The sequence below is a fragment of the Ischnura elegans genome, chromosome 5 (genome assembly GCF_921293095.1).
Source record: "Ischnura elegans chromosome 5, ioIscEleg1.1, whole genome shotgun sequence".
Classification (NCBI taxonomy): domain Eukaryota; kingdom Metazoa; phylum Arthropoda; class Insecta; order Odonata; family Coenagrionidae; genus Ischnura; species Ischnura elegans.
In genome coordinates, this window is record NC_060250.1 from 92,825,355 (window position 1) to 92,840,303 (window position 14,949).

General features: G+C 39.6%; 1 protein-coding gene across 3 annotated transcripts in view; it reads right to left on the reverse strand.

The window, feature by feature from the left end:
* The window catches only part of LOC124159262, a 31,677-nt gene that overhangs the window by 16,337 nt on the left and 391 nt on the right, over positions 1 to 14,949 (reverse strand). For all 3 annotated transcript variants that reach the window (XR_006864935.1, XM_046534957.1, XM_046534956.1), the window contains exons 2-8: positions 14,824 to 14,886; positions 14,557 to 14,647; positions 11,361 to 11,572; positions 8,132 to 8,217; positions 7,294 to 7,403; positions 5,939 to 6,043; positions 2,038 to 2,270 (exon numbers count right to left, since the gene is read on the reverse strand). Coding sequence is in view for 2 of the 3 variants with exons in the window: in XM_046534957.1 (XP_046390913.1) it covers positions 2,038 to 2,270; positions 5,939 to 6,043; positions 7,294 to 7,403; positions 8,132 to 8,217; positions 11,361 to 11,572; positions 14,557 to 14,647; positions 14,824 to 14,886 (900 nt within the window). In the remaining variant the exon portion in view is untranslated. The remainder of the gene's footprint in view (positions 1 to 2,037; positions 2,271 to 5,938; positions 6,044 to 7,293; positions 7,404 to 8,131; positions 8,218 to 11,360; positions 11,573 to 14,556; positions 14,648 to 14,823; positions 14,887 to 14,949) is intronic.

Sequence of the window (14,949 nt, forward strand, 5' to 3'; positions counted from 1 at the left end):
TAGTCAGAGGACAAGCATCCACCTTGCATGAAATACACTGGTTTCCTAGGACATCAATGAGTGATTGATCAAAGAATCCAGTTTCTTTGGAGTCCAAACGCCACCAGTACCAGGCCATTAAGAACCAGGAAACCACCGAATAGATATTCACCATCCAATTTTTGCTGATTTATTGCTATACATTAAAGTTTATTTTTTGTAATGACATAATACCTATGAAGGGAGAAAATGTTATGTTGGCAACCGTGCAATAGCCACTGAGCAGTTGTGAGTAATAACAATAGGGTGGTTTCCTATTATTTTTTTATTGCCTTAATCGAAAAATTATTACTCCTGGAGTACGTATTTCACGCTTTTAGATTTTTAAATGACAATATCTATTTTTCGCGATTAAATGAAAAGTGAAAATTTTCAAGCGCGCGAAAACGCGACGCTCAAGTATGAATGCCGGGAAATATCTCCGTACGTCGTATTTCTGGTTCCCCCTCCCGCCCGGTGAGGTGACCTTGAGGCGAGGCTTAGCGCTGATACGTCGCAGGCTGCCAGCGGGTAGCTGAGTACCTTGCTGAATGGTAGCGCTTGGCTTAAAAAAGGTTTATTAATACCTTATCAAACGAAGAAAACTTTCCGACCTTAGCCAGTTTTAATAGGTGATTATTAAGACATGTTTCCCTGAGCTCTGTGCCTCATGCATGCATTGGTAACCTCAGACGATGTATAACTCCTATCCTCTCGTGTAGAAACTAGGTCCCTGTGACGTCACGTGGAGTGGAATCGCATGGGCGCCAATCTGGCCTTTTTCAAATGAGGATAAAATTTGACCCTTGCCATTCGTCTATACCGGTATTTCAAAAACCAAATAATTTGTGTATTATGAATACACTAATGGTGGGTAACGAATCGCAATCAATGCCTTTCGTTTTCTTTGATGAAGGAAACTACCCTATTATAGCAATCTCGAGTGGCAGTCCTGCTACAACTCTGTTCATTTTATCTTTGCAGGTTAGCTGGTGTGGCTAAAGCAAGTGGGAGTGAAAGGAGGGAATGTTTCTCGACACATGACTTTCTGTTATTTTAGATTGCTTTGCGGAATTATTAAGCACTTTCTTTTCTAATCGCGATATTTTTAGCATCGATAACGTGATTGTACTTGTATTCTTAATGCTCTGTCTAATACCTGGTTTCCGAAAACCATGTATCCATGGTTGCGAGATCACGGATTCAGAAAAGTGGTTCGTGCGAATGCGTTCAAACCACTACATGACGTTGGTAACTACACTGTCAGGCAACACGTAACGTAGTTGCATCTCCGGCAAGTTGCCCTGGATGCAACTGCTTTGAGTCATGGATCCGTGATCACTGAGTGCGATCGCACACTGAGATACTTGGAAAAAAGGAGCCCTGAACTCCTGTGAAGGCAATGGGCACGCGATCACGCCATCGTGCAGCAGTTGTTATAGATTCTAATGGATATAATAATTCCAGCGCAGCCTTCCATTGAAATGCAAATATCCTGGTGCTATGGTGGGCTATTTTATTTTTACTGGGCTATTTTATTTTTTTATAGAAATCATGGAAAACGTCAGAGCGTGAACTCATGCTCAGATAATCCACAAACTTGATGAACCGCAGCCGGATAATAAGGAGTCTGCTGTATTTTTAAATCTGCAAGTTCTCCATTAATAGGATATTTCAAAATTATACGTCAATTTGGATTGACATCCCTGATTTCAGTACTTTCACTCACTCAGTGCAAATATTCAAAGGGTTTGTGATACAGGTAAAATATTAATTGATTCAGCTAAAAGTTTTATATCTAAGCTATATTTGCTAAAATGGAAACATTAAAGAAAGTCGCGATAAAAAATTCCCAAATAGCATTTTTAGGGGACACCTAACAGTGCATATCCAAAAGTTATTGAGGCTTAGTGAATGCCATGGTGCAACAATAACCCATGGCATAGTGACTGAGCAAGATAACATAGTCAATGAGCCTACAGTGATTTTTTTGGGCTAAAGCATTGTTGACGTATTCACCTTCTCTGCTTGCCGGCTTCTGTCCATTATAGAGTATTGTCTTGACTTCCTCACATCTTCCTGACTCTGTGCCCTCCTCTGCAATCGTGGAGTCCGTTTGGGGGGCGGCATCTTATCTTGGTCATCCCTTTGAACCCTCTCATGCACCCTAATCTCTGGTTTCAACTGGGATGTCACAGGATTCTTCATGTTTTCCTTCTGCAAGGCAACTACATTTTGTTTGGTGACAGGCCCTGAAACCAGAAATTATAAACATTGTACTAATAATAATAATAATACAGTACACTCCTGATTATCCGCACTAATAATGGGGAGAGACAGCACGAATAATTGGAAAACACAGATAACCCAAACTTTCACTTAAATGTCTTGCAATGTTCTTAATTTACTAAAAACAAACAATCCTCTATATTATTTCCACTGTATAGATACCTTTTTCTCAACTTATATGCAACCAAACTCTACAAATGAGGAACCAAAATGGGCAGAATTTATCAGAGAACATGCGGTGGCGTATCTTACTTCCTAAATACAGTGGAACTTGGTTAGTACGTTCCTCCTTAGTACGTTTTCCTCCTTAATACGACGATTTCTCTCGGTCCCGGTACCATCGGAACAAAATACCGGTAAAAGTATTTGGTTAGTACGTTTGAAAAAATTGCGCTTTCCTGGTTAGTACGCTCAATTAGCCGTGACACAACCCGCAATTCGTTCTCCAGTATCTTCCTCGTAAAGCTCCGAATTCATGATTTAATTTAATATTACTAGCCATTAAAATTCTTGCATTCATTCCACATATCTTTCTTCGACCGTGATTTATCCAAATGCATTTCTCAATTCTTATGACGCGATGAATAATAAAATATGGCCATTTATCAGGAATGTCTGACTATGCAAAACTGCAGCCAATGAGAAGCCCCAATTTTCCCCACCCCGAGCTCCTCACCTTCTACTGCCTCTGGAGTGCCCACTGCGCACAAATTTCACGAGTGGGCAATTGTTGCTATTGCACGAGTTATCATGATGAAGAAATGAGTCTTATCCAATTCCCACTTTATCTAAAGCAGTACTGCACGACGTCAATGCTACGTAGTACGTGCGTATTTGACTACTGCTGCGGGAGCAGACGATGCTCAGGATCTCCACGCGAAGCTTAGCTTAAAAATACTTGATCTCGGCACGAAAGCAGACGACATTAAACAAATTTTAAAAGTAAAATTCAACTGTATAATATAAAATCTTCTTGTAATTACCTCGTAATCTAATAACCTTGCGTGTTATTATTCGATATATCGATCGCTATAACAATCGATATGGCTTTATTCCAGAAGCGCGAATGTGTACGGCTGTTGCCGTAATTTAAGGTCAATATAATTTTGTCCAATTTTTATGATGTTTAAAAACAACCCGTTGACATACTCAGGGTTGTTTTTATATTCTCCGAGTATGCTGTGACAAAAAAGAAATGACTTAGCTATACTTGTCCTCTTTCTATAAATACATTTAGGATAAATCACGGGAGAAAGACGCCGTTTTCATGTAATTGTCTTCGGGAAATCTATGAAACATTGTGATTTTTTATTCACATGGTATTGTTTTTCAATGTAGCGACCATTTTCTTTATTTAAAAGGCGAAAAGAGTTCAGGAGGGCGATCCTACGAGAACTACCGATAGTAATTGTAATTATGACGACTTTTCCACAGATTGCAATTACCCGGACTGCTATTTTTTACTTTCCTCGTTAGCACGTTTTCCTGGTTAGTACATTCATTTTTTGTGGTCCCTTCAGAAACGTACTAAACAGGTTCCACTGTATTGCTATTTTTTCCTAAAATTGGTTATTAAAAATTAAAAAATAATCGATCCGGCAAGATTGTCCTCATCCCAAGAATACAGTTAACGCCGTCGGATCCCACCATGCCTTTTAATTTGACTCGCAGACAATTTCCCATCAAGGTTTCCTAAGCGATGACTATTAACAAGGCTCAGGGTCAGACTTTGCAAAGAGCTGGCTTATTCCTGCCTGATCCTGTATTCTCTCATAGTCAACTTTATGTAGCATTCTCTAGAGTAAAATCTTTTCAAAATATTTTTGAAAATACTAAGGAAAACGCTAAACAAGTATTAACAGAGGATAGTGTAATTACTTCCAATGTTGTGTTTAAAAAGGTCCTCTGACCTCCATTTGTACATGAACATTCCAATTAAATTCGTACATAAGACCCTGCCTTTTTTTTACTACATTTTAAAATTAGAAACGCACATATCCCTCAGTGGACCTGCATTGAAAAGAGCGGGGGAAGCCCGCTGGGAGCGGGCGCATCACACTTGTATATTATTATTTATGCAGGTATTCTGTTATTTTAGAGTGCCTCCCGGACTCAATGAGAGTTTTCTTCGCCAGTTCGCGACCTTTTAAGTGGCAATAACATGGTTGTACTCGTATTATTAATGCTCCATGTAAGGCCTGGTTTCGAAAACCACATATCCGTGGCTGCGTGATCACGGATACAGAAAAGTGGTTTGCACGAATGCTTCAAAACTACTGCTCGACGTCAGAAACTACACTGTCAGTCACCACACCACGTAGTCGCATCTGCCACAAGTTGCTCGGGTTGCAACTGCTGTGGGACGTGTATCCGTGACCACGGAGCGCAGTCGTGCATGGCGAGGCTTGGAAAACAGGAACATGGTGCTAGCATGTGATCGCTTCCGTTTTACAAAGGGGATTCTAACGGAAATAATAATACTGGTGTATCCTCGCATTAATGCGTTAATTCCGATGAATTTGCGTCCAATTTAATTTTTTATAAAGATTGCGGAAAACTTGAGCGAGAGTAAAAATCGTGCATGGATAATCCGCAACCCGGATAAACCGCAGCTGGATAATCGGGAGTCTGCTGTACTTATATTCAACGTTAAATACAATACAGTGCAATGGTCTTTGATTGTAAGAGCTAAAACTACGCGGCACAATTCAGAGTATTGCTCTCCGAAAATTCATTCAGTGAATAGAAAGCTTGCCACAATATCCACGAGCGAAGAGCATGTTTAAACTTAGGTTTGTACAATATCTGGCCTCTTGGGGTAAGTGGCAAAGTTTAACGAAGTCAAAAGAATTTTTTGTGGTTGACAGCCTATATTGAAGCCTAATCAAATTATTTTGGAACCTCGTGTTATAATGGTGGACATCAGCACCAGTTCTGTAGCAGTCAAAGTTCACTTTTAAATACATTAGATATACATACTCCTCCAAATGAATCTAAGGAGGTGTTGAAAAGAAAAGAACAATATAATGAAAGGGAGACAGGTGGCACAGTGGATAGAGCTTCAAATTCAAAGGCAATACACAGAGGAGGCAGCAGGCCATCCCGCAGAAGCCTGATTTCTGCTGCTATGTACTTTGGATGCATTTTCATCGGATTTTAAAAAATGTCTGCAGGGTGGGAATGAGGTGAGATCAATTCATTTATTCTCTATATATACTGTGTTGTATTTGCAATGGTGAAGAAAAGGATTAAAAAGTAATGAATTGATAGATAACATCATAACAATTATTAATGCCAGTTAACAGCCCTGATGATAGCTTATTTTCTTCTGAAATTTGGATGGATGTGCCAGTCAGTGATGTGAGTTGTGACTTTAAAAAAAAATAAATAAACAAAACCATTTAAATGCCAAGCGGGGGACAACACATCTAACAGCGGACAGGGTAATCCTCCTCAATAGTAATATTCATGATTGGGCCACTGGGTCCTAGGTGCAAATACTGATGAAGCCAATAAATTACTCATAAAAATCCTTGCCATACAAAGCGGCACTAGGAGCAGAACTTTCTTGAAATGAAAACTCACAGACAAACAACCTTAAAATCAAGTTAGAATGAACAACAACACTTACGTTTCTCATTCTGAGCATATGACATCCAATCTTCCACAACCTCTTTCCAGTCATCAGGAAACCCATATTGAAACTTGTCGTAAACAAAATCTGGTGCTTTCTGCCCTGAAAAAAAAAATGTTAAAAAAATCAGTACATGGCATTTCCATTTATGGAGATACACAGGATCCTGTACACTTTTCCCCAACTATACAAGGCGTTCTGTAAATACACATTAATACCAATCTATACAGCTAGCTCCTTTGAATTATTTTTCAAAACTAGCCAGGTAATTCTAACTTCTATAAAGAGCTAGTGAAGAGCTTTCATGAAAGTTTAATGTGGGAATCATTCAGTTTCCTGCTGACAGAATTCACCTTGAGGACTCATGCATTAACTACGTTGATAAATAATTGTGTATGTTTCGCAACATTTTTCATTAATATTTCTCTTGATGTTACTCAAGATAGGCCTATCTTCAATCTCTCTCCAATAACATTAAGGTATATAAAATACTTTATCATGTTCCTTCAGAAATTCCTCTCCTCAGTCCCAATTGTCCACTTCTTAAATGTCTCTATTCATTAACCAAGCTATATGATGTAAGTTCCAAAGGCAGCAGACAAGGTTTAATTTGTAAACAAAGTTTTTTTCAACTATGGGATTATAATCATTATAGAGTTAATCCATGATGGAAATTTTAATAATTATTTGTTAGCTTCTAAATGCCACCTTCCAGCTAATTACTACGTAAGATGATGAAGCGACACACAGATTTTATAGCTCATTGACTCAATGGCTGAGAAAGTCACAATTAACACATTCTCTCTTACTTAACCTCTCTTCTGCAGGACAGGGACATTCAAAGTGCCCTCATCATACAGTAATTATTTCTTAGACCATTTCAAGTTTCTGAGTCATACATTACAGAATACCAATTATCATGCATAATGATACCCCCACTACACAAATGCTCACCAATTGCCCACCGAATCAAATCCGCTCATCTAGGAGCCCAAAAATACGAATCTGCTCAGCTAGTAGTAGCCAGCATACAAATGTACACCTCCAAAGCTTGGAGAATTGGAGGTGAGCGTTTATGCTCCGGATACTGCCAGTTGAGCGCATTCGTATTGTTGGGATACTAGATGAGCGGATTTGATTAGGTGGGCGATTGTTGAGCATTTGAGGTATCGATAAGTTAAAAATGACTATGATTACAAGGCAGAAGGACTCAGGAGAAATGAAAGCCTAAGGGGCAGACAACAGCATGATCCCTATGACTTGAACAGTGACAACTCAAAAGAGCAATTAGATGCAAGAAAAGATGTTGGGGAATATTGCAAGGGTACCTGGTTTAGAGAATGGATACATACCTAGCGAAGGACAAATCTCTCCACTCATATTGTAAGTGGTTCCCGAGCACGTTTTCACAGTGAGGGGCCCTACACGCTCTGCTATTACCGATGTTTTCCAATGCCCTTCACTGAAAAGGAAAAGTGATTGTGAGTGCAATAAATGACATTGCCCAGGTCTGTGCTGGCTTAGGTCAAAAGCGATGGGAGTCCCCGTAAAACCTAGCTATTGAGCTAGTTAGTAGGAGGTTAGCTGGAAAAAAATCCTGTCATTAATGTGTTAACATCCATTAAAAATTTTATGAAAATAATCTATTAATGTGCTTAAAATGATCTTAAAGCATCTAAAAAGTAAAGTATCTTTAAGGATCTAAACTGTGAAGTCTAAAATTTAAAATACAAGTCCCTCATCACATTGACATCCATATACGTTAACAGGGGCGCCGACTTATAAAAAATATTGGGGGGGCCCATATCGGAGGTCTTGCCCCGGGAAGAGGTTAAATTCAAAGTGTGTCGCAGCACCGAAACACTATCATGAATCACACCACACTATTCAGTTAACCTGCTTAAGCTTATAATTATTTGTTTTAATACATTGTTGAATTGTTTTTAAAAGGTAACTATTGTCAAACATGGGAAATAAAAATTACCAATATATTTTTGTGATTTCACAAAGCATAATGTAACTTAATTATTTTCTTGAATTAATGAGGGGGCTCGGCCCCCCCAAACGAATCTTTGAGGGGGCTCGGGCACCCTCAGGCACCATGGAGTCGGCGCCACTGTACGTTAATAAAAATAACTGAAGGCATCAGTCAAAGACCAAAAATTAATAACATATAGCTGAAGATCTTACTTTAATAGCATTCCCTCCAAATGGACTCCAGCTTCACCAAGTGTCAAGAACCAGTCCACCAACAAATTCACCACAGGCTTTTTATTCTGAAAAAAAAATAAATAAATAAAACATCCTTAATCTGAGTGCTAATAGTATTAGAAAGAAAATTGGTGAATTTGAATCTATTGGATAAAATTAAACCAGATTTGAACTAAATGGATTTCTACATTAGAAACTTCAGATTAATTGCTATTACTTGGGTATCAGAAACTATGTATAAAAAATGTTAAGTATAAATTATAAAACACGAAGTAGCCAAGTCAATTTTAATATCAAGGTTCAAAATTCATTAATTAATAATTTATTTCCAACAGTACTAAATTCCTTTGCTTTTTTAAATGTGTTTATACTGGCTCCTTTGTGCACTATTCTCTGCATCCTAAAATCAACGCAAAAAAGAGGAAAAAAGTTGAGCCTGGATATTAAAAAATGGCTTCCACCATGGAATTTTCACTGGGCATAGAGATGACAAAGCTCAATCTTTTAACAGTTACAAGAGTAAATGCAAGCAAAAAATGCTATGGCCACACTATGCAATAGCCGGGAATATCCCATGGCCATCAAATAACTACCGTAAAACCTCTATACAACGAACCCCTGTACAGCAAAATTTTAAGGAAACCTCTCTATTTTGAATGTCTCGTCCAATGGACAATGCTTGCAAATAATCCTCCCACAGCGAATCTCTCCAATTAAGAAAACTCACTATACAACAAAGTATGTATGAGCTTGGGCCCAAAATATGGAAAGAGCAATCTAGAACAAATTACTGAGAAAGAAAATAAAGTCCTCAGAATTAACAGGTAATTTTTTCAATCGATATTTACATAATTAGCAGGAAGTAGAACTGCAGCGGAGGGTATCGTGTCTTAATGTCAGTTTTATACACATAGTCTCTGGATAGATAGATGGATGACAATGCTTGCTTTCATATTTCACCAGAAGTGTCAAGAGGGTAAAGTAACTTCCAAAGAGGTGATCAAGTTGTCAAGTGCTGAACCCATATTCATGGTGAATACATGTACAATAAAATTTCGATTTTAATCACTTTGATTTTACATCAAGTCTCGTTTTTATGCAGCGACAAGTCCAGCTGGAAAGCATAGGGGATTGCAATGGTGAAACTTCGATTTTACATCTTTTCTTGATTTAACGCAGTTTGATTGTATTCAGTTGTCTTTCGACTTCGCGCAGAACAACTTCAGTATTGAAGACAATTCTGATCTCAATTTCATCTACGTATCGTCAAGTTTCTCAAAGAATTTTGCATGCCTTCAGTAGGGTTTAATAGACTGAATAAAAAAAGAGGTAGGTACCACATTACAGTGTGCATTGAACAAAGCTAGACTGATAACAGTGTCGCTGCTTACCATTTACAAACCATGTTCCCATATAATTACTTCATATGTTCCACTTGGTAATCGCGTATGATTGCGTAGTCGGGGCTCCGCAACAGTTCATATTGTCTCCGCTAGATAGTAATGACGTAAGAAGCGTTCCAGGTAATCCAAGGTCGACTTTCATCCTTCGTAAGGAGCACCTAGGGAATTATTCAGCAAGGGTGTATATAATGTTCAGGTTTGAAAACCCTGATTGGAGCAATATGAAGTTAGGTTATTTATTTATCGCAATGAGTTGAGAAAATGAATTCAGGAACGGTTGAAGTGACGTCGTGCCATTACTGAAACTGAAAACATCGCGAATCTCATTATTGCTTCCCCCCTGTGGCCTCTCAGTAATATTTCAGGCCCCTTTACGAACGCAAATATCGCTCTTAGTTCAAATTTGTAGTAGACGGATATCGAAACCAAAATGATAAGGCAATCGCCGTGTATGCGTGACTACTTTTGATTATTATCCTGAAAGGTCCTCATAATAAGTGATACCACTTGTTGCTCTTTCTTTGTTTTACTCTCTTTAGAGTGGAAACCTACCGATAGACAATTATTCTAGATCGAAAACACGGCCGCAATGCAACTTATCAATCGACGCTGTTTATAAGATATTAATTCTATTTATTGTCGATGGTCATTAATCCATAATTATGAACTATGGAATATCTATCCCTAATGGAAGATTTTCTAGAATTTTGCCAATGCCATTTTTTTTGTCCCAGCAAAATATAATGGTGAAATGAACCGTTACAAATCTTCCAGTGCCAAAATTTTGGCTTCCAAGGTGATCCAAAAAAGATAAGTTGTTCTTCTAGTATGGGCAAAAGTCGATGGTGATTCAACCCGATGGTAAAAGCAGCAAGTGTTTTCTCATTTCGTGGGCTAACCCACATCCTACGAATGGAGGTGATGGAAAGTTGCTTAGTCAGTGCGCTTATCAAAACTGACTCAACTTTTATCTCATTGTCAGTGGGTTTAAATGAAACATGGTTGAAACTTGAATAGCTATTAGCTTAACTCCGCTAGGTGGCAAGCGTTTATTTTTAACGGAACTGGAGTTAATGTAAATGCCCTCAGAGAATAACTTGTGTTGTCAGTAGTTATGTAATCTTTGAAGCCAAATTCAAGACGTGAAAAATAAAGTAGTCCCTTTAAACTCAGGAATGGCCTAGCACCATTAAATCGAAATACAAAGTGTCTGGTGTTGTTATCAGATATGGGGAAGCAAAATATTATGTGAAGGAGAGTCACACGGCTTGTAAGTCGAAGGTCCAGATGCTGAATTTGTGGAAGAATGCCGACAGAGAAGTTATACCTGGTATATTCAATCTACTAATGCTAAAGCTTCATGGGAAAATGCTTCTTCAATGCGTAACAATTATAAAGAGGGGAGATTGTTCCAGACTCTTAATAATTTTTTCATTCATCACTGGCAGAATGACGGCTGAGGTAATTTGTTCCATGAGGAAAGGGTATGGAGGGAAGGGTCAAGAGAAACCAGCATTGGCATTAGCCTGCTCTTAACAAAAGGCACCAAGGGGACCACGACTTAACGTCCCATCTGACGGACCGTGTTTTGTGCTTGAGATGTCCTCCACACAACATTCAAGCAAGGATCGAGCAGTCTTCGAAAATTCCCTGCCAACGCCGGGATTTGAACCCGAGCCCATGGGGCGGGAAGCCAACACTCAAGCTGATCCCCATGAACTGCATAAAGTAAAACACGACCTCTGAAGTATGAAAACAGACTGATTTAAGTAGTGCCAACTTCACATAGGGCTGGCAATACTTACAGCTGCAGGTAGACTTTTTTCTGGAGCAGGATCAACATGCTGAACAGCCACATTCTGAACTTGGACACGTCTCTGGACACGAACAACTTGGTTATTGGTCACAGGAGAGTGTCTAGTAAGTACTTCCCTCTGAACACACTCCAATTGAGCATTCATTGGTTGCTGGCAAACTTCTGGCACACGAGTGACAGGTACAACACTTTGAACTGATCCTGTAATCAGAAATAGTAAGCTAATTATAGAAATCAGAAGCTCAGCCAATGCATTGAGGATACTATAAAAAGATAATGTAACAGATGCTAATTTAGTAGACAGGGATACAGAAACTAAATGTACTGACAGGGGCATACTAGTGTCACTGTTGGCCAATCCCTAAAGGTATAAGTCAGCTAACAATAAGTATTTACTTCAATGCTGACACAATTTCTCACATGGTGTCAGAGGTAACAAAAGGTTTACAGATACAAGTAAGACTGACTTTTAATAGGGTGGTTTCCTTAATTTTTTTATTACCTAAATCAAAAGATTATTACTCCTGGAGTACGTATTTCACACTTTTAGATTTTTAAATGACAATACCTACTTTTCACGATTAAATGAAAAGTGAAAATTTTCAAGCACGCGAAAACGCGACAGCTAAGTATGAATGCTGGGAAAAGTCTGTGTGACATCATTCTGGTTCTGGCTGCTGCTGTGTGAGGCCACTTTGGTGTGAGGCTATGAGCGCCGCCACGATGCAGGCTGCTAGCAGGTAGCAGAGTACCCTGCTAGCCGGTAGCCCTTGGCTTAAATAAGGATTATTAATACCCTATCAAACAAAGGAAACTTTCCGACCATAGGCAATTTTAATAGGTGATTATTAACAGATGTTTCCCTGAGCTCTGTGCCACATGCATGCATTGGTAATCTCAGACGATGTAAAACTCCAGACTACTCGTATAGCATCTAGGTCCCTGTGACATCACATGGAGTGGCATCGCATGGCCTTTGAAATGAGGTTCCAATCTGGCCTTTTTGAAATTAGGTTAAAAATGACCATTAACATTCATTTAAACTGGGTTTTCTAAAACCAAATAATTTGGCATGTTGCCAACTTATACATGGAGAATTTTGAAAAAGACGCCTTGGCCTCGAGCAAGCTTCGACCATCTTGTTGGATCAGATATGTCGACGATACATTTGTCATATGGCCACATGGAAAAGACACGCTAAAAGAATTCGCCGATCATCTCAACGGCATCCACCCATCCATCCAATTCACCATGGAGATAGAGATGAATGGAGAACTACCCTTTTTAGACGTACTGGTGCAGAGAGGCATGAACGGATCCCTGAGACACGCGGTCTACAGAAAAGCAACACACACGGACCATGACCTCCACGCGCATTCCCACCATCATCCGCAACAGAAAGCATCGGTCATGAAAACACTCCTTCATAGGGCCAGAGTGGTTTCTGACGATTGCGCTCTGAAGAAAGAAGAGGATCGCGTGAAAGAAACCTTCTGTTAGAATGGATATTCGGAAGCCTTCATCCATCGCCAGGCCAGAATTCCGAATAAACGCCCACCACAAGACTGCGCAGAGAGAGAAGGGAGGAAAACAAGCCAGTGGCCTATGCCACCATCCCATACGTCGCGGGAACGTCTGAGAGAATTTCCCGTGTGAAGAGAAAAGCAGGCATCGTGACGCGGCACAGAGCATTAAAGAAGATGAGCGACTTGTTTCCATCTGCTAAGGACCGACTACATCCCCTCAACGTGGAAGACGTTTATAAAATTCCGTGCTCATGCGGGAAATCTTACGTTGGGCAGACAGGGTGCTCCGTGACTTCCCGTCTTAAAGAACACAAATTAGCGATATTACATCGTGACACGGAGAAGTCGGCGATAGCGGAGCATGCTTACTTGGAAGATGGGCATCGAATTTCAATCGAAGAGACGCAGGCCCAAGAGAAATTCTATCATCGACGACTAATTCAGGAGGCTATTGAGATTGAAAAATGCCCCCAAAATTTCAACCGAGTTGGCAGTGTTAAAATCAGCCAGACGTGGAAAACGATTCTCCGAAAGAGAAAACGGCGAATATATTACCAACAAGGTTATTCGCTAGATAAGAAGAGTCTGCTCGCCGCTCAAGGACAGAGGTGAGAGTTCTGCTGACGTCAGCTCCGCCCTCCTCCCCCACTACTCCGGTGGATGGGGGAGGTTGGACGAGTATATTAATTGACAACTAATTCCGTATTTTCATTCATCGCCTGATGATGTGCCCTGTAACGGTCGCGAAAGCTTGCAAGACAAAGCGCAACACACAGCTGCACCCGGAAGCCGTTAGCAACGATGCCTCTCGCTGCAAAAACCTACGTTCAAAGTTTAATCAAGTTCTCTATTATTTTTAACATAAAATAATTGCTATATGAAGTAAATACTACCCCTCTAAATTAAGGCTATTGGTCCTTCTAGTATTAAAAAAGATATGGAAGACTTGAGAACAGAGTCTCATGAATTACTTGGAAGCAGATGGTTTGAATGAAAACAGAGTATCTGATAAGAGGAGAGTAGCTATTTCGATTAACCTGGTGCAATGCAATGCATGGTGCAATTAACATTTTTAACATATTTTAATTCAAATGGAGAAGGTTTGATGCCAAATTGGCAATGCCACTAAACCACGTCCCACTATTGGAGAACAAAAAACCCTCAGAGCTGAGAGGGAGGACCTTCTCTAGGGTAATTTTAAGTAGGGGTATGTAGCTCATCGAATAAGAGAATTTGGCTAGCAAAGTGATTGTTATGATGGGTAGCATACAAGTCTTAGCCTCCCTAGCAAGCAGGAATTTCTCTAAAGATTGAGATACAAGTTTTCTGTAATCATAACGTGATGGATCATAGGAAATGCTAGGAAGAAGGAGACACCACCTCTCTTGGAGTGAAACATCTTCAAGAGAACCATTCATGTGAACTTTTCAACCTGTATATCATCTATTTAGAAACTAAAGTCCGAAGACTCTACACGCTAGAAAGACTGGAAATAGTGCAAAGAGGCAATTCTTTAATGAATGAACAAACATTCATGGGCCACTCATGCAGAAACAATGCACTGATTGGGGCCTAATAAACTAGTGTCACTGTCCAATGATTGAAGTCTGCCAAATATTTACTTTTATGCACACACAATTTATCAGATGTGTTTCTTACCAGCAGTTAGCGCCCCAGCCGTCATTTTCTTGAGGACCAACATCCATAGGGATTTCTCGGCTTCGTCGAGACATTTTTCAGCACCCACCACCTAATATGGAATTGAAATCCAAAGAAATATGGTTAAAAATGTCTCAATACATTGAAAATTTTACCCATAAATTTAAGATATCAACATCATTAGCTGGCTGCGTATTATTTCTACAGCTCTTAAACAACAGCATAAACAGTCCGATAATTAGCATGCAACAAGAAGGCACAACACACCTCTCGCCTAGACACTCTGGGACAGATCTCACCGACAGATTCTTCCAATTTGTCCAATACAAACTGAAAAGGAATGCATTCTCATCAATACTGCCGCTCACAGATATCCAGACGGCTTCATTGGAG